Source organism: Daphnia pulicaria, chromosome 10 (assembly GCF_021234035.1).
Source record: "Daphnia pulicaria isolate SC F1-1A chromosome 10, SC_F0-13Bv2, whole genome shotgun sequence".
Taxonomy (NCBI): Eukaryota; Metazoa; Arthropoda; class Branchiopoda; order Diplostraca; family Daphniidae; genus Daphnia; species Daphnia pulicaria.
In genome coordinates, this window is record NC_060922.1 from 5,331,332 (window position 1) to 5,352,954 (window position 21,623).

General features: G+C 43.0%; 3 protein-coding genes across 7 annotated transcripts in view; 1 reads left to right on the forward strand and 2 right to left on the reverse strand.

The window, feature by feature from the left end:
* Positions 1-17,586, forward strand: part of LOC124314624 — a 19,104-nt gene extending 1,518 nt beyond the window's left edge. Inside the window, exons 2-18 of one of the 5 annotated variants that reach the window (XM_046779851.1) lie at positions 1,850-1,958; positions 3,576-3,798; positions 5,364-5,528; positions 5,594-5,674; positions 7,110-7,343; positions 7,439-7,599; positions 10,153-10,264; positions 11,122-11,420; positions 11,523-11,549; positions 11,688-11,732; positions 12,021-12,253; positions 12,779-13,393; positions 14,751-15,020; positions 16,216-16,349; positions 16,463-16,542; positions 16,666-16,879; positions 16,948-17,586. In XM_046779851.1, the coding sequence (XP_046635807.1) occupies positions 1,850-1,958; positions 3,576-3,798; positions 5,364-5,528; positions 5,594-5,674; positions 7,110-7,343; positions 7,439-7,599; positions 10,153-10,264; positions 11,122-11,420; positions 11,523-11,549; positions 11,688-11,732; positions 12,021-12,253; positions 12,779-13,393; positions 14,751-15,020; positions 16,216-16,349; positions 16,463-16,542; positions 16,666-16,879; positions 16,948-17,049 (3,104 nt within the window). In that variant the 3' untranslated portion in view covers positions 17,050-17,586. Of the gene's footprint in view, positions 1-1,849; positions 1,959-3,575; positions 3,799-5,363; positions 5,529-5,593; positions 5,675-7,109; positions 7,344-7,438; positions 7,600-10,152; positions 10,265-11,121; positions 11,421-11,522; positions 11,550-11,687; positions 11,733-12,020; positions 12,254-12,778; positions 13,394-14,750; positions 15,021-16,215; positions 16,350-16,459; positions 16,543-16,665; positions 16,880-16,947 lie in introns of all 5 variants that reach the window. The other 4 variants (XM_046779850.1, XM_046779854.1, XM_046779852.1 and 1 more) reach the window with 4 other exon arrangements.
* The window catches only part of LOC124314826 (LIM domain only protein 3-like), a 347,499-nt gene that overhangs the window by 190,919 nt on the left and 134,957 nt on the right, over positions 1-21,623 (reverse strand). The window lies entirely within an intron of this gene.
* On the reverse strand, positions 18,578-21,560 carry LOC124314662. Its single transcript, XM_046779935.1, has 6 exons — positions 21,266-21,560; positions 19,971-21,136; positions 19,409-19,905; positions 18,952-19,332; positions 18,771-18,887; positions 18,578-18,684 (listed from the first exon to the last, which is right to left on the reverse strand). The coding sequence occupies exons 2-6, from the start codon at positions 21,124-21,126 to the stop codon at positions 18,595-18,597; spliced, it is 2,241 nt and encodes a 746-aa protein (XP_046635891.1). The 5' UTR covers positions 21,127-21,136; positions 21,266-21,560; the 3' UTR covers positions 18,578-18,594.

Below are 21,623 nucleotides of genomic sequence, written 5' to 3' on the forward strand. Positions count from 1 at the left end.
CGGATGGCCAACTTTTTCCGACCGCAAAACAACCGCGGGGTATTATCTTTCCCCGGTACATGTAGTAGTAATCTGTATTATATAGCTGATTGGCTTTTTTTTTCCTTTGCTCCTACCATATGGGGAAGGGGTGCGCGGCATTTCCTCCTTTCAGTCGCTAATGGGTTGCCCAAAAGGTGGACGGCCAAAGTATTTCAGGACTCCCGAAATTCTATACTGGGCCGCAAAGGTTATGTTATCAAAACCCAATAAACTCCACGGACCCGTGAGTCTCGCTCCGCCAATGGATCCATATCAAGTCCTCCTGCGATGGTGCTTGATGCTATCGACTTCCGGGCTATATTGACCGCAGTAAACAACAACAATAACCTCCTGCGCTGCTGCTCCTGTTGTTTGTAAATTTCCTCGATGATTCGCCGTGACAGCAGTTTGCTGTGGAAACACAGGGGAAATAGTTGAGTGTGTCAGAGCTATTAGGTACAATTCCGGAGCTGGCTCGGCTTTCTTCATCATTATCGTCACACGAATAGGATCTGAAACACAAGGATACAAATATCTAGTGTTACACTTCATTATATATCACATCGCCGAGCCGCTTTCGCCCCCCCCCCCCCCATTAAATTTTCTACCTTTTTTTAAAAAAACCTTTATCCGCGCCATTTTGTCGTTTCATATGTTTGGATTTATAATAGCACATTTTCAAACAAAACAATAGCCCCAAGCCTTTTTTTATTTCTCCTTTTTATTTTTTAGATCTTCCGGTTAGAATATCCTTTTTGGGTTTTCCCCATCTTTATTTTTATGCATTGCGTATCGTTGCCATGGAAATGGATTCCAACCACTGCCACTCAATTATTTTTTCAAGCATCTAGTCTGTGGTTATATAACATAAAACAACTTTAGAATATTTTCAAAAATAAAAGAAGGAGAAATAAAAAAGGCAAATTCGGGGGGGTGATTCTAGAACGCGAGGGCGGGCATTCAAAGTTTTCGGAGGATAAGTCCCGCGGGTTAGTACACCACTAACGTTCGCTCTATCCCCCCCACGTCCCTGTTTCCATATAGATGATGATCACGCCAGGAGCGGGAGGAAGCATGTTACCCAGGGCAACGACCAAACTGCCAAAGATGATTATATGGGAAGGAGGCCAGCAGGTGCCTCTCCTTGCGAAGAATGGGAAAAGGTGCTGCCTCTAGTGTCCTATGTATACACAAAAGACGTACTCCCCCTATACTATATATGGATCCTAGGTTTTCTCTCTCTCTCTCTTTTATCCTTTCATCAAGATTCGTGGGGGTTGTGTATATAGCCAGGCGGATCTGTTAGGTAGAGCACCATCAACCCGGGGGTATATAAGCAACGCATACTACTGCAGGCCCCCATACAACGGGAGATCGATCCTGCTGGTATATAACCCAGTCAACATTTTCAGTCGATATCTTTTCTTTTCCTGGATAGAAATCGACATTCATAGAGAAACAAACAAACAAAAAGGGGGGGAGCAAAGATCAAGCCTGCATGTACACATAGCCGAGATAAAGAGAAAGTGCTCTAGCGCATATAAAGTGTGTGATGGTGTGTGTACCTGTGCCTTTTTATTTTATTGACGACTTTGTTTCATCGTCTGTTTTTTGGCACAAGAGTTTGATTATTGTCTTTCGTGATCGTGTGCCATTTGTGTGTGTGTGTGGGGGGAACCTTCCCCTTATGATTACAAGCTATATAATACGTACATACCTTTGATTGTCTTTCTCTTTTGTTTTCTCTCTCTCCCTTTCACGTGCGGATCCATATTCACGCCGGCGGCGTGTGGAATGTTCGGACGACGACCCGCGTGACCGACGGCAGTTTCCGACTTCACCCAGCAATTGGCCACCATTGAGGAACAGCACGGCGAGCAGCTTCAGCAACTAGTCGAGACATTCCGCATCAGGAACGCCGAACTGAGGAAAGAAAGGTATAATATTAAAGGATATCAACCCAAAAAATAAGCTGTTTTTATTTTATGTTTGCCAAAAAGATTGGGAGATCTTTCAAAACATTCCCAACGTACTTACAGTGAGAGATAGAGTTTTTTAATGCACTGTGACACACAGTGTACAGGAGAGAGAGTGGTTGAAGCACCAACGAGAGCAGCTGCTGTTTACCTATCGCCTTGCGTAACGGGTTATTGCCTATTTTTATAGAGCTCCGAACGAGAGCTAGCTTCACATAGATCTATGCATAACCTTGTTTCCCATTATAGCATACACACACACATGAGGTAGACACAAACGAATGGGAAACAGCTGAAAGGAGAGAGCCAAACATTTCGATAGAGGCGACACGATAAACAAAGTTGTGCGATTCCCATGGCAACCATCGAACCAGAGACTTGACTAGTGGATACAAACGCCATAATTCAGTAGATCCGTATGTGTGTTCCGATCTGTCGGCAGCTCTATTCAAATCAAAGTTGCGTGCACAGTCGACAGCGAAGGTTCATCTATACCCGAGTGACCCTCCCTCCTGGCTTGGCTGAATTGTTAAAGAAAACTGTCGCTAGCGTTTAACGACGTTGCTGTCCAAAGTATCGAGTGACCTATCGAATCTGCTATAATGATATACTGGGATATATCTCGACGTCAATCAAACAATACAAAAATGACACGGACAAACTCAACTGTTTTTAGTTGGAACATTCGACACGATTCGGCTATTTATGTCGGGCGAAATTTGACACGACCAACTTTTTTTTATAGTAGACGACGGGGGGGATATGAGAAAAGTGTGCCGGTCAGCGTGTGTCACGTTGGCGTGATTATTGTCAGTCTGGCCAGCATTTCTTATATAATAAGAGCGTCAGCGGAAGTCGAGAGACGGGGGGACTTTATAATGGCCAGTTCGTGACCTGAGCAACACGGCACCACTCTTGAGAAAGTGAACATGGCAACAAAACATCCACTGGACGCGCTCATCATCCGGAGAAAACCCTGCAAAAACGTCGTATCATTATAAGTTGCGTCTCCATGTCCACTTATTTCTTCCTGTCCCCTCTTCGCACAGAACAAAACAAACGGGAAAATATTGGCCCTTGTTAAACAAATAGACGACTCGATTTTCTATTATTATTATATACCGGTCTAACTTGGATTAAAAGGATCGTCGATTCAGTTTTCTCGAAACATTCGACATTCAACTTGACTGTTGCCTTTTTTCGTGCAACGTTCAGTCTTTCTTGGGTGAGGGTGGATTGCACGAAAGTCGTCGAAGGTGAATGCACCTATAGACTCGTGTATCGTTTGAGATACTATATCACAAAACCAATAATAATATCGCAATCGAAGCGAAAGAGCGGCACGCCACCGTCGACTTGGTACGAGAGATAACTTTTTAAATATTTGTGGGTTTCCCGGGGATTGCTATGAGAGTAACGCCCCGTCTCGAAATCCCTGTAGCTGAGCTTTGCCATCGATCGATCGGCGTGAATATTGGATGTAGGTGCACGGGCTGAGACTGGGAAGTTGATTGGATTATACTACCTTGGGAAAAGCGCATTTTTAATTATTATACGCGTCGTGTTTGCAATTAACAGGCCCAACGGGAACTACGGCATCTTTCAAGTCTGGGAGACGCTCCTCCAGGAAGTGGAGGTGGATTCGGCCGTAGTGGCCGACATTGCCAACTGCCTGAATCGCCAAGTGTCACGACCCATGACGGACGGAACTTTTCACCGGAAACTGGAGGCACGCAAAATATTCCAGCATCGGGAGCAGCTGGAAAATGCCCTGGAAAAGGCGTCACAGCAACTGGACAAGGTCTGTGTATAGAATAATAAATATAAATCTTAACTCGTCTTACGAAATAGCGGCATATTACATCATTTATAAGTTATACGTGTTTGGGAGGAGAATCCGAGTGGCAAGTGACGGATGAGTCTTGATGGAGGAAGGCTGGTAAAAATCCAATTGATATAGCCGCTCAGAATGCCAGACACGTAGGACAATACACTTGGAACTTGGTGTGGTAAAAGTGCAGGATCTCTGTAAAAGAAAAGAAAATAATAACAACACGAACGAAATGGTAAAGTTTTATGGTCTACACGCCTACACATAATCTTTTCCACTTTGTCTGCTGCGCCTGGCCGTTTGAAGCACTTACAAACAATATTTTTAAAAAACTGGAGGTGTATATACAAACAGTGCTCACGTGAACGTATAGTGTACAATGCATTATTGATCTTGATGGATCTGGTGGAGCAAATAGGACTGCATGTATACAGGCGATGCTCGGATGGTCTGAATCAACATTCAATTTCCGGTATGAGACCCACTGCATCACACTGAGCGGAGGCTATGATGACGTGGCGGAATTGAAGGAGCCCTGGCTTGAAAATCAGGATCTCTTTTTTCTCAATATCCTATACAAATGTGGGTTTGTACCCTATAACTCTTACGCCCCGAACTTGTTTCCAAAGCCAAGAGTTATAGACCATCCGCTGTATAGATTTCCTTTTTTGACGATCCCAGGTTGTCCTGGACACCCTGGAAAATAAAAAAGGAGCACCTCATTTTAGATTGGGGCGTAGAAAAACAGATAACGATTTGTACAGTTCTGTATGCACGCAGTTCTTTCCAAGTCAACTTTTTCCCCCCGACTTGTATTTTGGGTTGCCTTCGCTAATGGGTTGCCATTGGCAACGTGACTGCCACTTGATTATTAGATAAGGGCGCCAGGGATGGAATGGGTGAGATAGAAAAGAGGAAGGATGAAGCAGGAGTTAATAATAACAACAGGCGCTGCAGGAACATCATCAGCAACAGGATGGAGAGAAATGGTTGGGGGAGAAGGTAACGCGTGTGTGCCGCATGCTGGGCTGTAGTGTAGACCTAGGGAACGCGTAGGTTGTCGGGCATGTTGTCCAATGTTATTCGGAGAAATGGCTTTTGCCATTAGCGAAGCAAGAAGGGTGGGGGGAAAATAAAAGGCGTGGCAGAGTGTGCTGTGTGTGTGTACCAAGCAGTTACAAATGGCTTAATAAATAACTACCGAGTTAGTATTGGATTACTCCATTAAAAGAGGTCAGCGAGCTCTTCTCGTAGAGACAATTTGATCCCGGCTGGATCGACTATACCGTGCAATTTAGATTAATAATCTTTCGCCATTGCCCAAATTTTGAACGGCACATACACACACGATGTAGATGCAATTAAATACTTTAGTTAGTTCTTTTGATCGGATCGACGACACAATGGCGATCCTATAAAGAGATATTTACAGAAATTGACGACAAAATTCGAAGGGATTAAACAAGATTTTGGAATAGCAACAACAATCTGATAGGTACACATATAGTAAGCAATTTTGTTGTTGTGATGAACAGAGTTATCAGCTATACGACGAAGCTTACCAACAACATCTGGCCGCTCCTAATACGTTGACGTTGGCCGCCTACGTCGAATTGCACAACAACTACGTGCAGGATGTTCATGCAGCAAACGCAATGGCCGACCAGTTTCACAACGTTATCCTGCCGCAATTGATCCAGGTATTTACCAACAACGCGTAATACAAAAAACAGGTTTTACAATTTATCTTTTTTAAACTATGCAGGAACTAGAGAGCGTCTACGTCGATTTGAGCAAAACTATGACCAATACCATCCAGCAAGGTTGCGAAGCAATGTCGGAGAGGGTGAGTCCGTATTTACGTATTATCTAAACCCAATTTACTTATTGTTAATTCACTATCAAACGCTCTATGGTCAAATCAATCCCAACAATGAAACTTATACAATACAACATATGGTAGAAAGAGAACTTACTCGAAATTGGTCGAAAATTCTTTTGTCCATCAACACCATCGTGAATAAAAACGCGGGAAAAATGACAATGTAAGAAAAGCAACAACCTGCTCCTTCAAAGAATCACGACACACACAATGAGGCAGGATGAATCACCTGGAGCTTTGTTGCAATGCAATTCGTATAAAGATTAAATGTACAATTTTTTTTTCGAAGTTGAATACCCCAACTATTTTTTAAATAAAATTTCTCAACTTAATGACCATCCTTTCATTATTCTGATTTAATTATAAATATTTAAAAATTCAATTCATCGTGAACATACTGAACATTGTATTTTTGATATTGCAACACTGCTCAGATTGATTCAACCTCATTGTCAGTTAAATATTCGTCCATGGATCATGTGCTTATTTTCGCGCTTGTTCATTTTCGCGCGTTTTTTATTCGCGATTGTAGACAATGGAATTTTTGACCAGTGAGTAAGTTGTTTAAGTTCTCCGTTTCCAACATGTTGTGTTAATAGTTTTTTTATTATCTGTTGTCGTAATCTAATAGATTTTCATGGCCAATATTTTATTATCCATTCAAGCCAATTTCATGACGATATAACTGCAGATTAAACTGCCGGGTGTATAACGACTAACACGAGCGTCCAATCAGGAAAGAAATGACTTGCACTATATATCCCATGCTACTCATTGCCTTAATGGCATGAGCCTCCTCCAAAAAACCTTATGAAGTTCGTACCGTGACGATGTCATCAATGTCAAAAGACTTCAACGTTCAATTGATTCCCCATGGCATGGCAAATTCTAGCTGCCTTTGATCCTCTTTTTTCTTTTTTACGAATCACTTTGACTTGGATGATATCTTCTTTTTCCTCTCTCCCCTCCAAATATCACTATATATTCTTTCGACAATCCGTAACAGGATATTAGTCCCTGTCGAAATGTTCGGTAGCAATTTCATTTCGTTCCATCTTTCTAGTCGATAAAAGGGGAGGAAAAAGTCAGTGGACAAATAATTTTTGGGAAAAAAGAAATGAAAGGACTTTTTCTTTCTTCTCGTAGAACCTCCATGCTGTGTATTAATCATATTTACCAGGGTTCCACATCAGTTCGTATAACCTTATTGTCCCTCATACTCAATAATCCCAGTGTCTGTCTGACGAAAAGTTTTCAAATCAATAATTCTGATGATGAATGTCTCTCTTGCTGGTGTAAGTAATTAACTAGCACACTATGTATGCCTGAATAACTGTTGATGAAGTGTAATATCACGTTTCCACATGTTGCTCACGATATTCTTTTTTGTGTTAATCAGGCGGAAGGATCTTCTTCGAAACGTTACAACGCCCTGGCGAATCAATGCCGGGCCGTCAACCCCAGCACAGATTTGGCAACTTTCGTTCGCTCGGTGGTCGGTGGCAGCGGGAGCGGCCCTGGCGGTGGCGGAGGCTCTGTGCTCACCATCCCGAGCTCGTTCAACAAGTTCACGTTCATACCGCCAAGAAATCCCCCGCCGGGAAGTGTGTCGTGCTCCCAGCACGATATTCAGGTCTAAATTGCCGTCCTATTGGTCCCATAGGGCGACGCCGATGGGGAGTTATTCATATTGATCTAAAAGCAAAATGTTTGATTATGGTTTTATAGGACGCATCGCTGGTGCTGAAAGACGAGCTGGTTTTCGATCGGCTGGCGGGATTTTCTCTGCGAACCAAATACGATTCACTCAAGAAAGATACTGCCGAAGTGGAGGCTCACGTACGACAGTTAAACGAATGTATGGAATCGCTCACCCGCCTCCAGCAAAGGTACTTTATACCAACTTTTGATATTTAGATGGATATATATCCGATACCCATTCGCCCTTTAGCTAAGCTAGATACCTCTACCACATTTTCACGCCGCGTTATGGTAAATAGCTAGGATTTTATTTGCACTTTTTTATTCCACATAAATTGATATCAATACTGCATTACTGTCGGGGGCCCCCAAGACAAGCGGGTCTTTATATATGTGGCCTATAGTCTTTATTACAATATTATCTTTGCATTCAGACTGTATATGCGAATGTATTATCAGCTGTGTGGTGGAAAAGCATTTTGCGTGGAACGCTGGAGAGACGACGTCATTCTAAATCTGTCACCATCCATCTTTGTCAATGTTAGAGTATACTTTTCAAAGGGAACCACCCTCCCCGCACTTAGACAATCCGCCTCTCTTAAGACATCCTCACAATCCAGCGGGAGAAAGAGAATCATAGAATTTCCATTAACATCAACTCTTATCCGATCCTTTTGGGGATCAAGTTCAATCGAATTTTCAATTGAATGTGTCCGTAAATTGTCGTTTTGGGTTCAAGTACAGTCCGTGCAGATTTTTAAAAATCACATTTTCGTAGTGATTATAGATTTGCCCCCATTTCGGTATTGTCAAAGGATATAAAAAGAGCTAGATGATGGGCTATAAACAGGGTTAAAACCTTCTTCAACAGTCTAACAATCTCACACTGGTCAAATAGAAAAAAGGGAAACCTTATCTACGCAACATACAACACGTTATCGACCGTGAACGCCCAGCTTGGGTTGCTGGCAATTTAAGCCCCCAAGTGCAGTTGCGTGTGTGTGTATAGTGTCCTCCTTCTCTTATATAGTGGCCCTTTAGACCACTATGGTGAAAACGTACAACGACGCACGGCGGTATACGTGCTTAGGGTTTATATGACTCCCACCGGTCAAAGAAATGGGAAAAGAAACAATAACGACCAAACGTCTACACAACATGTAATAAGTGTCGTCATATACTTTTTTTCTCTCCTGCCCTACCGTCCACCTCCTCCGTGTCCTCCCACTCTTGGCAACCACAGCTATTTCGCATGATTACAATCATTATGGGTAAAATATCAGCCGGGCCAGCCCCGAAAGACAAAAGACCCGTCTCAATTGCATGTCAAAATCCTCAATCCAATTTCGTTCTACTTTTCTTTGTATACGAGGATTAGCTTGCACAAACTCGTCTTGTTATATCCCTTGTAACGTTCTCGATTACTTAATGAATTTCCCAAGAATCCCACCAGCTCCGGACTTGACTACAAAGTTTTCTCCTCTATTATTCACCTATACTAAAACTGCATTAAGTCAAGGAAGTGGTCTAACTTCAATTAATCAACGGGCAGATAATGTGTCTTCCTACGTATGAAATCCATCTCCACCGCACAGTACAGATCTATACTGCGTGTAAGCATCAGCCATTGTCATCAGGAACGCCATGATGCACCGTGGCATGCAGAAACAGTGCAGGATCATTACCTCCTTAAATATAAAAGACTGTGAAGAGCGGCCCGTCGTTGTCGCATTGGCCGATTGCTCTCTTGTGGCCAAGGCAAAGGATGGCTGCGCAGCATCAAACGCCAAAATGTAGTTACACACAAGGTGCGCTTCAACTTTCAGGGCGCTGCTTTTGAATGTGCAATGTGGCGGCCATTTAGACGGTTGGAAAAAGAAAAACGATTCTGACCTTTTCTCTCTCGCTCCGTTGATCGATAATATCCAGTGCGCTGTTGTACTGTTTCTTTCTCTTTCCCCCATGTTGACTTCAGATTCGCTTGTCTTTTGTGTAGAAAAAAGAAAAAAAACTAACCCATAATGTATTCAGCAGCAGGAAGATTGGCTGGCGCTCTCCAATCCCTCGTCCGCTCTCTCCTGTAGTACCTGTTATTCATAGATGAGCGTACCTTTTATTATTGATTATCGTGAAATTGCGTGCAGTGTGCGACATTTTCTACGTGCTCTATCCATCGCGTAGAGGCTACACGTCGTAGATGTACAGCCGGATAAAAGATGGAGTAGAGAATCTGATCGATGTCGGAATACTAAAAGAAGCGCACGAGGCGTTTCACCACAAGAGCACAGGGCTGTGTGTGTCGCACCTAGGCAATATACCGGCACGCAGCAGTGTATTATTATTATTATCAATGCCGAGGCTGTAGTCCTCATCGGTTGTATTGGCTTTTATTGTGTATATACGTAGAGAAAGGAGGGGAACACGCAGTATTTTCAAATTATCTGCCACCAGTCATAAATAAAATCTCGAGCTCAATTGTAATATTCAATTTCTTGTATAGCCTGCAAGCTACCTCTCTGTGTACGTGTTACCTGCCGGGCTTATCCCGCCATTGTATTCGCGATGAACCCCCCGCAGTATATATATCTATATTTATATGTAGATAGAAAAGCAACTCGGCTTATGAGGCATTACTTTACTGCTTCCAACCGAGTTGCCACTTATATAAGACGACTATATTACGGTTATCTTCACAATGCTGGCTTGCAAACTATATTTAGTCTATTTCATTGTGTTAACAGAAGTTTGGAATCCAACTCGTACAACAAAGCCAGCGAACTGCAAGAAGAGATCTGCGCCAAGAAGTTGGAATGGCGAATGGCCCAGCTCCACCTTGCCGCCGTCAAAGCTCAGGTATATACAAAAATTCAAACTTTTTCTTTTATAAAACAGCAATAATCAATAAAAGCACAACGATCGTCGTTTCTTTTGTTTTTTCGGGGAAACGGAAAAGAATTTCAAGATGGGCTCGTTATTTCCACATAAATCGCATATTTTGAATGTTGACGGCAGACGGGTTGACAGTTTAGTTTAATACGGTCACATTAAACTCGGAACAGCCAATAGAGACACGATGGGATTCGCAGGCTACGTGCTTTGAATTTATGTATACAAGAAACGTTATATCTAGTCGTGTCTAGGCCGTGCAGGAAAAACTAATAGGTCTGCGCGAGATGCAGACGTGCGTGGAGCAATAAAGTTGCGTAAATATTATCTTTTTGAAATTGGCGGTTGATCTGGAAATGGGGGGAATGTGTTATTATATTCAATCAAGCGTATGCACATTCACAGCGCCGCCGCTTGATTCAATAGAAAAGAAGAAGAAAATCCATACCGAGGCTTTTCACTGTAAATTAGAGCAATCGATTTTCTTTCCTATTTTCACACGGGAGGAGCTTCCGCACTCTAATCGCTTGTCGTTGTGGAAAATTATTCATTTGCCAACGCGTACAGTATATAGACCTATGAATGCGTCATCATCACGATCTTTCTGGGTATTTCATCCGAATGAGGGTGCGGTTTAAAAAGGTCTCTTGCTCTCTCTAATGTTACCTTTACTTCTTTGCTTGTACCGGAGAGAGAGAGTTCTGTAGTAGTTGATGAAAATGATTAGCTTCTTTCTCGCTGTGATCTTTCCATCTGTGATTGAGTGATTGAGATCTTCATTTGAATTCCTCCTTTGTTCTTTTGTATGTGGTGGCGGAATATAGCGTGACTTGTACGGATCCAAGGCTGAAATGGTCATGGCAGAAGTGGCGGCGGCTTCCGGCGGCTCCCATCAGTCACTGCAACAACTCGGCAGCAATCGAGGCAGCAAGTTTAACTTGATGGCAGGCGGAAGCGGAAGTGGCGGAAGCGGTGGACCCGGAATGAAGACCAAGTGGATGAAGGCATTCAGGACGCTGACCAACAGTTCGTCCTCGCACAACATGACCGTGTCGGGTTCTTCGTCGGCCGCCACCGGATCGAGTCCACCTCTCGCCAACAACAGATCCACCACACCCGAACAGTAATTACGTCATAATTATTGTGCACTCATCTTATTCCCTTTTTAATTTTAATTGGATCTCCATCATTTTTCATTTGGGCCTCAAAATGTTTTGATTATAAGATGCAATGACAGCTTATATTCAAGCCGGTAAATTGTATCTCATTTTTATTTACACAACTGCTTCGCACTCTTATGTTTTCTTTTATTTATTTTCTCTTTTTTTGACTTTTGACTTGGACGAAACCCAACGAAACAACAACAACCAATCGCGTCGCACGTCAACAGAGGATCTCGACTCTATCAGGCAGTCATGGCCGTGATTGCCCTCAGGTATAAAAGCCTTCCGACATCACCATTCTGCGCATTCTAATTTATACGAAAGATTTATTCTTTTTTTGGCTATAATATCAGTTGCAAATTGGTCGTCGTTTCCAACGTTTTGGCTTGTTTAAATCGGAAAGAATAGCTCCCGATTTCCCTTTTAAGTGTTGATCAAGAGAAATAACTGGAACTTTTTCGTATAGTTTGTTAAAAAGGATATGAATAGTCATTTGGTATTATAATGCGGGCGCTTTTTGAAGTTGACGGGATTATTTTCATTATTCAAATTTTTTCCAGGAAGAGCCCCAGTTCGTCTAGCAGCAAATCAGAGAGGCGAGAACAGCGGAGCTCAAATGTGTCGGCCACCGTTGCGGCGGGAGTGTCGGGAGCTTTTCATTCGACCATGTCGTCGTCGGACCTGCTGCAACACCATCATCTAATGCAGAATCAAGAAGGCCAACGTCACGTATTCCAGGAGAACACTTACAAAAAGATTACGCCGTGCGATGTCTGCTCCCAAGTTCTAAGAGGTATACACACACAGCAAATGAGCAGGGACAACTTGGTATAGATCCATCCACCGGGGCGGAGGGAAAAGGTCATTTAACACACAATCTAATGTGTAGAATAACTGCGGTCTATACAGACTCCGTATAGGACAACTTGGTTGATTCGAGAGATAGTGTGCAACCGCGTCGCCGTGACAAAATCGGCACTGCGCACCTTGCACCGCACCGGTCGATAGAATGAGACAAACGGGCCATGCTGAGAACTAACGTCTTCACATGCTGCCTGGTTGAACTTTTGCCTCTTGTCTAAGAGAGAACAAATATCTGATATGTTCGGTCGCCGACACACACAGAGCGATCTGTGACCTACATTGGCCCACAATCGAAAACGACATGTGACCTATCTCTTTTATGATTGAGCTATTTAGGTTCTATTATGATGATGACAGTTCATTAAACAATTGGTGATGGAAGCGCATGCTTATCGAAATGATTTTGTTTTATGACAATGAGAATTAATTGGATCACGTGTCGATATTTAACTAGGGCATTCGCGTCAAGGATGGAAGTGTCGCCTGTGCAAAATCAACGTCCACGCCGATTGCAAGTCGGGAGTGGGCCGTTGTCTGCCGAAATCGCGGCTGCTGCGCCGGCAAAAATCCAGCTCGGAGCTGGAGACGTCGGCGTCACAAAGGATCATGTCGGCCAATTACGATCCGCAATACCAGTTCCAGCAAGTCCAGCAGCAAATGCAGGCGGCAGCGGACGAGGAGACGATAGTCGGTGATGATGGACCGCTCAATTTCGGCCGGGAGGAAATCGACCAGACGTACATCGTGCTGAAACAGGCCAGCGAAATGGCAGTTTCGTCCAGCTCGGGCAACGTCTCCGGCCGACGAACCCAGCAGCAACAGCCGTTGCCGTCATCATCGCTGGATCAGCAGCCGCAACAGAATATCTCGGCCAGCGATCAGTCACTTGGCAGCAGTACAGGGGCAATCAACCGGACGGGCTCCGCGAGTGTCATGCGGATTACCACGTCATCCACTCAACTGCAGCAAACGGCTGCGGTGGCGGGGGCCTCGTCATCGTCAAGGAGAGCTAACCCGAATTCACTCAGCGTCGGAGATCCTTCTTCCTCTTTTCTTTCGTCGAGTTCAGGTAAATATGTACACAGGGAAATGGCGTCGTATCCGAGAGTCTGTGTAGTATTAGCCGCTCGGTTCGTTTTGCTCGGCACCAACTCTATCCATTTTCATCATTGAGATGTGTGTATTTGCCGAACCGCATTATATACTACATCCGCTGCAGCCCTATTATATTAAGGGCTAGCGCGCCATGTAGTCAAAGAGAGAGCGTTTGAGGGCCGGGCCGTGCCCGTTCTATCCATCAAGTCAGACGACGAGATATGGAGCTGGTGGTCCTGGTGCTAGAGTGCCACCCCGGGGGATGCGCCAAGAAGATATGTATACATACACTCAGACGACGCCATTACACAATGCGACACACGATTCTCTTCGCAGACTCCTGTCCTCGGGTGGTGGCCTTAAAAAAACAACAGGCGACTTTTGACTAGACGCAGACAATCGGTGGGGTAGTACTGGCCTATTCAAAAAGGAAAGAAATCGAAGGAACTATTATGGGGTTTTTCGCCATAAGTAAGTGGAGACGAAGTCTAGCTGCTACATGTTGTATGAGCTTTGATCGATTTGGGAATTGGGTAAAAGTTCAGGGAGTTGATTTTGCTGGCACAGTGACGTTGCTTTCCATCTCTTTGATGCTGGTTGACATTCTGTGGCCAACAACCGTTGGACGGGTCTTTGCTGGATGGGTCGAAATCGGAGGTTTCTCCTTCCGCCCGCGGTATGGCGCGACACACATCATCTATAGCAAAGGCACCCAACAGGATAATTAGACGGCGTCAGTTTGTATTAGCTTTTAGACACATTTGCTAGAAAGTTTCAAAGGCCAACTTACAAGCCCTGGAAATAAAAATAAAAATCCAAACGAAATAAAGGTCATCGTGTATATTACGTAGTTACTAGTAGTACGCTTTCGAGTTGACTTTGGAAATTGCGGAACGATGAGAAGATAACGCCTTGGAGCTCTCCAATCAAATTGGAGTGTTTGCGGATGCATGGTATACTATATAGTCTGGACCGTAGTGAAGTGATGCACAATTGAGAGCTCTCATCCTCTACAGCAGAGTCTTAGTGTGGTATCAACTTTTTGTGAGGGGGGGGGGGGGTCGGAATCTTGGCTTTGATTGAGAAGGACCGGCGGTTGTGTAAATATCGAAAATCCCCTCCCGATCCATCCATATTCCGCCGCAACACACACACAAAACATTGTTATTGATGTACTAGAGAAAAACTAAATGCTATAGCGCGTGTGTGTAATATCGAACCGTCCGCTGCTGCCCTTTGCGTCTTTGTTGTGCTCTGATTGGGTCCATCCATCTCTCTCCATCCCATGTGGCCAAAATCCAACGTCGATTGCCGTTTTCTGGTTCTCACAGCGCCGCACAGCCCGCGGCGTCATCAGAAGCTCAATCTGCGGATGAAGAGTTTCTCGCTGGACGAATCGGGCGAGCACTTCCATCATCACGGAAGCATGAGCGTCGGATCTGGCCACTCGCACGGATGCGGTCCGCCCAACGGCCACCACCGTCTCACCCACCACCGCTCGTCCAACCCGAACGCCGCCACGACGACGACGACGACCAGCAGCAGCGGAACGCTCAACAGCAACAGCGCCCACAACAGCCAGGCCTCATTCTACTGCCAATGTAAATTTCGCATCTCGTTTAAAAAAAAAGGATTCATTATATGTCTCCGGGGGGGGGGGGGGGCGAGAAGACAAACGGGCGATAAGTTCAATCAATTCAGCATTGCATGAATCGGGTTCTGTCACAACGATTGGGGGAGTCAACTTAATCGCTTTGATATAACACACAGGGCCGTTCGCTTTTCTTGATCGATATAGTCACACCCCGTCGATATGACGTGTCTTTCTTCTTCTTGTGTGTTTTGTGCCAACGAGTGCGCGCCTGCTCATTGTGTTTGTGTAGGTGCTGCTGCTGCTGCTGGGGGAGTCTTTTGTTTCTATACTTGTGTGTGTCATCTGTGTGTTTGTTACGGGGATGGTCTTGCCAACGGGTCATCTTAATGCTCCACTCGAATGGGGGGGGGGGGGGTGCGCCTGCTTTTCATATTATTACTACACTCTCTCTGTACATCTATTTGATGCATTCAATCCCATCAACTCGGCTCAAGTTCTTGTCTTGTCATCTCTATTTATTCTCTTTACCTCGAAATCGCTTTCTTACAGCTCTCGGCTATACCACACGCACACGACGAACTCCCCTTTTTTCTTCTTGGATACAAATGTCGTTAATGCTCTGCTGCTTGTTATTGCCGGCTTTCTTATCAACACTCTCACGAATTTTCGCTCTCTACTCTACTCTGACTATATTAGACCAGAAATCTTTCATCACTCTCATTCTAACTGTGTTATCGATTTTTTTTAGCCCGAAAAAAGAAAACGCGTTGCATGAAAACTCACTACATCAAGTCTCTTTGTCTTCGTCATACATCTCTCTTTCTAATTCGAGCATGTTATACCATCGCTGCAATTGCTGCTCCTGCTGCTATACTGGTTCTTGGCTTTTGACTCTTGGGCTCTTTATTTGATCTTTTGATTCCGCTCTGGGCTCTCTCTCTCTCTGCGCTCTACTTTTTCACAATTTGCTTCTTTTTTTTCAGTGTGTTTCTGTGTTTTCTATAGATTTTGCAGAAAAGCTGGGTTATCACAGAAATGCAAAAAGTTACATACGAGCGAGTTCTAGCTCTATAAATCTGCAGAGTTGGACTTGCATTTTCGTAGAGCTAAATATTTTGAAAACAGACAAGATGGAAAAACTGCTGGGCTGGGATGTGTTTGAAACTTTGTCTTTATTGTCTCTTATTCCTTGTAATGCACAGCTCCTTCAAGTCCCGTGCATCACAATCGACGTTTGCTGCTCAGCGCCAGAAACATCCGGATGAACTCGGTCGAGTTGCCGGACGAGAACGAGAAATCGCAGAGCTCGGCCAGCGCTTCTCCGTGTCCGTCGCCCGTACGCCTCATTTTTATTTTTTCGAAATCTTGATTTATTTTTTTTAAATAATGTCGATAAAAACGTTTTTCTTTGATCTTTTATCTTTTCTCCAACCGGTTTGCCGACAGAAGGCGCAGAGGCTCCTGCCCACTAACCTCTACGTGGTCCTCTTCAACTTTAAAGGCAGAGAAGCCGACGAACTCGATCTTAAGTACGTAGTTTTCATTCGTAGTTTATATACATCATTAAAGACTGATAATATTGACTATAAAATAAAAACTAACCGAATTATGGATCCGTTGACATTTGGTGATTGCGGCTAAAACGTATTAAGGGCTGGCTACAAAGTGACAGTGATCGATGCCAGCGACCCGGACTGGTGGCGGGGCAAATGTTTGGGACAGATTGGCTTTTTCCCTTCAAAGTACGTGGCCAAATTGGCACCCAACGAGAAACCCCTGCAGGTGACGCACAACTTGCAACTCGGAGGCAACGACGACGGGACCGATTCCGATCCGAATCGTCTCACTAAATTACTACGGGATCAGGTACACAATAATTTGAATATAAAATCCTTAAAATATTCATTGTCGCCAATTTCTCTTTTGTACGGCAGATTGTGATACAAATTGGAGAAGAGCTGAACGGGATGGTCACCGTTCGCAATGGCGAAAATAAAACAGGATCCTGCCCAACTCAATATTTACAAGAAGTCTGAATTAGAGACGAATAGTATTGACGATTGCGAATTAAGGCTGCACACGGAATCGGAGTTTTCACTCTCTGTAGACCGTAGGGAAAAAACAATACGAAATTAATCAAATCGCTTTTGGTTTTCAACCGCTCCACAGTTTTGACACGCCCCTGAATTAAACTGGAATCATAAAAACCAGACAAATGTTTCGTTTCAGCATTAAAAACATATTTTAAAAATTTATTTGCGGATTTAGAAAATAACAATAGGAAAATTCCGTACCGTGTGCAAGACCTACTTGAAATAATGATATAATTTCTTTGGTTAGTTCGTCGGCAATTTTTCATACTAATAGAATTTACGAAAAAAGTTCCTTAACACACGAAAATCCACGGCCGTTCTGGAACTTGAATCCCTTCCTTCCCCCCTCTCAATTTTGACCTTTTGCCCAATATTTTTAGAAGTATTTGTCTTTTCATCACGTTGCCCTCAAGCACCAAATGTAATTAACCTATATACATGCATAACTACCTGTTATACCTGGAGATGTTCGTCAGAAGATGAAGATGAAACATCCAATAATTACCTCCTCTCCTAGTCCTGTCCTGTTACACCAACACCAATCCAGCCTTTATAATTTGATAAAACAAAAAAGAAAGCGCCTCATCCCTTTGATTGTGACCATGTGTGACGACGGACGAGACACAAAAGATAACAAATGCTTTTAACCCTGTACTCGCAGAGGGCGATCTCGTTCACCACCTGGGCCGACCTTACCTGTTTCTATGTCTAATATGTTACCCAGCACACAATATCACTGTATTCGTTTTCTCATCGACCCAATCAACCCAAAAGAAATATAAAATAATAATTACAACAAATCAAATGTTACAGGTGTGCTATAACAAAATTGTGATTGATGAACACTCCCCAAACAAAAGAACTAAAAGTATATGAATGGAGTTATTGCGGTCCTTCAACAGCAGCGTGTTATTCGTTAGCGTTGTATACACTGCGAGTTATTTTGATATTATCAAATAGAAAATGCGTACAAAAAGAACACGCAAGACTTGTGTCGAGAAGTAGAAGGAAATATCTGGCACAGACTTGTTTATTTGTAAGTCCAGCGGATGGAACTTTGAGTCAAGGACGACTTTGAGTTACGGCATGATGACTTAGCAAAATAATATGGCGATAAAGAAAACAAACGGTGTCTTGTCTGCATTTGAACTGTTTTTGTAATAAAAAAAAAGAATTTGCTGGATTACTGCAGTACACAAGAATATAGTTACATTAATACGCTCGTCTGTGGTATTAGACTTGACCGACGTGTCAAATAGAACCACGAAACGAGACAATTGAAGTAATTTAGGTTTTAGACAAGGACAGTCAACGGTCAGGCGTTTTCCCCGAAGATGGGAAAAAGGGATGAACATGTAAGGCAGACGGTCGACTTTGGCAGAAGAAAGGTTTCTTTCTGTAAGTAATTTCATAAAACATTTCAGCAACTAGTTAACCACTGAATACTGGATGAATAACTTATCAGACTCACAAGGCGATTTCTTCTTCTTAGTGACAAATGTACATCACCGTGTCTTGATCCAGTTCCGCCTCGTCTACCAGAATTACATGTTCAACAGCGATCGAAGTATTATCAGCCTAGTGATTAATAAAACGGTATCATAATCTTTACTTTTTTAAAGACAGAAAAATACAAAGATTCAAATAATAAAGCATTCAATTACCTCATCCACTGAATTTGTTTCCAGAATACAGATTTCCTCCATACTGCTATCGATTTGTTTGGACGCACATCTTCTGGTTGTGCTATGTAAGGTCGAGGTGTTGCTTCGTTTTCCTCCCTTGAATCGGTAACAACGTGAATTAGGAGAACAGGTTGATACTTAGAAAGTGTAGCGGTTCTACCTTAGATGCTGATTCCGTTCGTGAAATTTTTATGGTACTCATTAACTGTTCGACCGTCATCGATTCCGCCACGTCGCAATCACTTTCACCATAGAAGTCATTCAAATTGGCTTTGAGCGTGTAGGCGTAATCAGCGAGTCGGTATCGACTTCTTACTACCCGAACGTTGAAAAAGTCGGTGATCTTCATCAAAGACGAAACCAATACGTCGACAGAAGACTTATTCCACTGAAGATGTGTTTCACTTAATCGTTTCATGATTCCACTGAACGATTCAGGCTGGTTGGCGGTCTGAAGCGATATTCCAAACGGGCGTAGAGCCCATGCACCCATTCTATTCATATCAGGATCGATTGCCAGGTCAAAATATTCTGAAAACTCCTAATAAATACCAAGTAAAAACATTTCAAGATAAAATAATAAGTTAAAATTTGCGAAACCTTTAAAATTCGCTTACCTTTTTCCATCTTTTCAAGTACATTTGAGCAAGTAGAGACTTGTATTTACCAGCCGAGTCTTGATTCAGTAAACGAATGAAATCACTTTCATATTGCTGAACCTCTTGTCGCTCGGTGATGTTAAAAAACTGGAGCTTTAGTTTAATGTTTTGAAGTGCGTGTTGCCAGCAACGGAGTCGAGGAACATCAGGACAATGTTTCGCGATGGCGTTGGTGATGCTTACTTCTTCGTTGCTAGTGATGATCATTCTTTGCGGAGTCGAAAACTCTGGAACAGCCGCAGCAAAACGCATAAAGAAGGTATCGTGAACTTCCGGCACATCGCGTTCATAAATCATGTACATTAGCGGAATGACAGGACTATCTTCAAACTCTGGTTGCCGGAATGTCAAAACTGACAAATACAACTCTCCTATCGCAAATGTAGTGTCGTAAGTAAGACATTGCGTAGTTAGGTCTTCCCGTTTGATGAATTCCCTGAATTCTGATACAGCATCTATAAAACACAAATTTAGTGATGCAAATAAATCTACTGAAAACTTTACAAACATTTGGACTTACTTTTGTCGAAGCAAATGACCAAAAGGAAAGGGGCTATTTGGAGATCACTCAGAAAACCAGTTTCACAAGTATACAAGTTGTATATCGCATCCGCTACATCGTGAGACGAACGATCCGCTTTGCTTGGAGTTTTGCGCTGAACTTTCGGCGTATTCCGGACTTGTTTCTTCTCATTGGGTGAATCGACGGTGGAACGCTCGGCTCTACGAATAAACTTTCGGGCGTTTTGGACTTGCTTAACGTCTCTTGGTGCGTCGATCATGTGACGCGCTCGATTAGAGCAATCAGTCAACATATCTGAATAGACTTGTAGAGGCAACTTCTCTGTCACAGTCTCCATCTGGATCTTTTTCAGCACAGACGGAGCGGTGCGATGATATTCTTTCTCAGGGTCTTTGGAGTTTCCATGAGCGAAATCCCTGACCACGGTTTCGTCTCCTTGATACCAAACTAACACCTGATTTTCATACAGCGGGCACTCGATGGCATTCTTGGTAAATTCCGTGCTAAATTCATCAACAGGTCCCACTTGCAACTTGAAATAGTAGCGTTTGGAATCAATACCATTGTAACTGAATCGGGTAACTGAATTTTGTCTCCAGCGATAACCGTCAACGCGCCAATCCTGTCGCTTCAATGGAATCTCCCACTTGAAAATATACTTGAATCCGCCCTTCGGGCGGAGAGGAACTTCACTTAAGACAGGTAAATTTGCTTCAGACTCAAATAGCTTCATTTGGTTTTCAAACCTCTGTGGTGTTTTACTGTCTTTATCAGAATCTTTGGCATCTTTAAGGGCTGCATCAACAGCAAGGGAATCATCACCCTGATACCATATCAAGATCTTGTTCTCGTACAGTGGACATTCAATTGCATGTCTAGTGAAGTCTGTTGTAAATTCATTGCCAGGCCCCACTTGCACCTTGAAGTAATATCGTTTGCAATCCACATCACCATACTTGAATGTCACAGTTGAATATTGTCTCCAGCGAAATCCATCCACACGCCATTCCTGCCGCTTAAGTTTATCTTCCCATTTAAAGATGTACTGAAATCCAGTTTTTGGACGAACTGGAACTTCAGTAAGAATCGGTAAATTTGACTTGGATTCAAATAGCTGCATTTGGGTTTCATATCTCTGAATTTTTTTCGCCATTTCTGATCTCCTACAGAATAAAATGTTTGATTATAAACCACTGTAGTGACTCCTGATGACTGGATTTGTTGGAACAAATCTATTTAAATAACAATTCTGCTAAACTTTAGGCATATGCAATGCACGTGAAAATATTTACCTGTATTTTTTTTAACGATCTATATCACACTTATTTTAGGACGATAAATTTTTGAAGAAATGATTCAAAATAACCGACAACCAAAAAACGTCATTGCCTTTAGGTTTTGTGTTTTGTTGAATTGTTGTTGCGTGGAATTTTCCGCACATGTTGTTACTAGCTGTTGATCGATAAATTATAGCTGAATAGATAACGAGTAGTTTTTGAGATTATCTGTATTTTAGTTTGAAGTCTCATTCGCTACTTTTTTTCATAATTCAAATTAGAGCAATAACTTGATTAGTTGATTTAACCAGACCCTTCGATTTATTTCCCATGTCCATGCTCCATGTCCTGCCCATCCTGCCTATTACTCTGA

Excerpts from the sequence above, each read along its gene's own strand:
- LOC124314662 (XM_046779935.1), bottom strand. The coding sequence starts at position 21,126 with ATGGCGAAAAAAATTCAGAGATATGAAACCCAAATGCAGCTATTTGAA. Across the intron at positions 19,333-19,408 it reads ACTTGAAAAGATGGAAAAAG|GAGTTTTCAGAATATTTTGA; the intron begins GTAAGCGAATTT and ends GGTATTTATTAG. Across the intron at positions 18,888-18,951 it reads GAACGGAATCAGCATCTAAG|GGAGGAAAACGAAGCAACAC; the intron begins GTAGAACCGCTA and ends TACCGATTCAAG.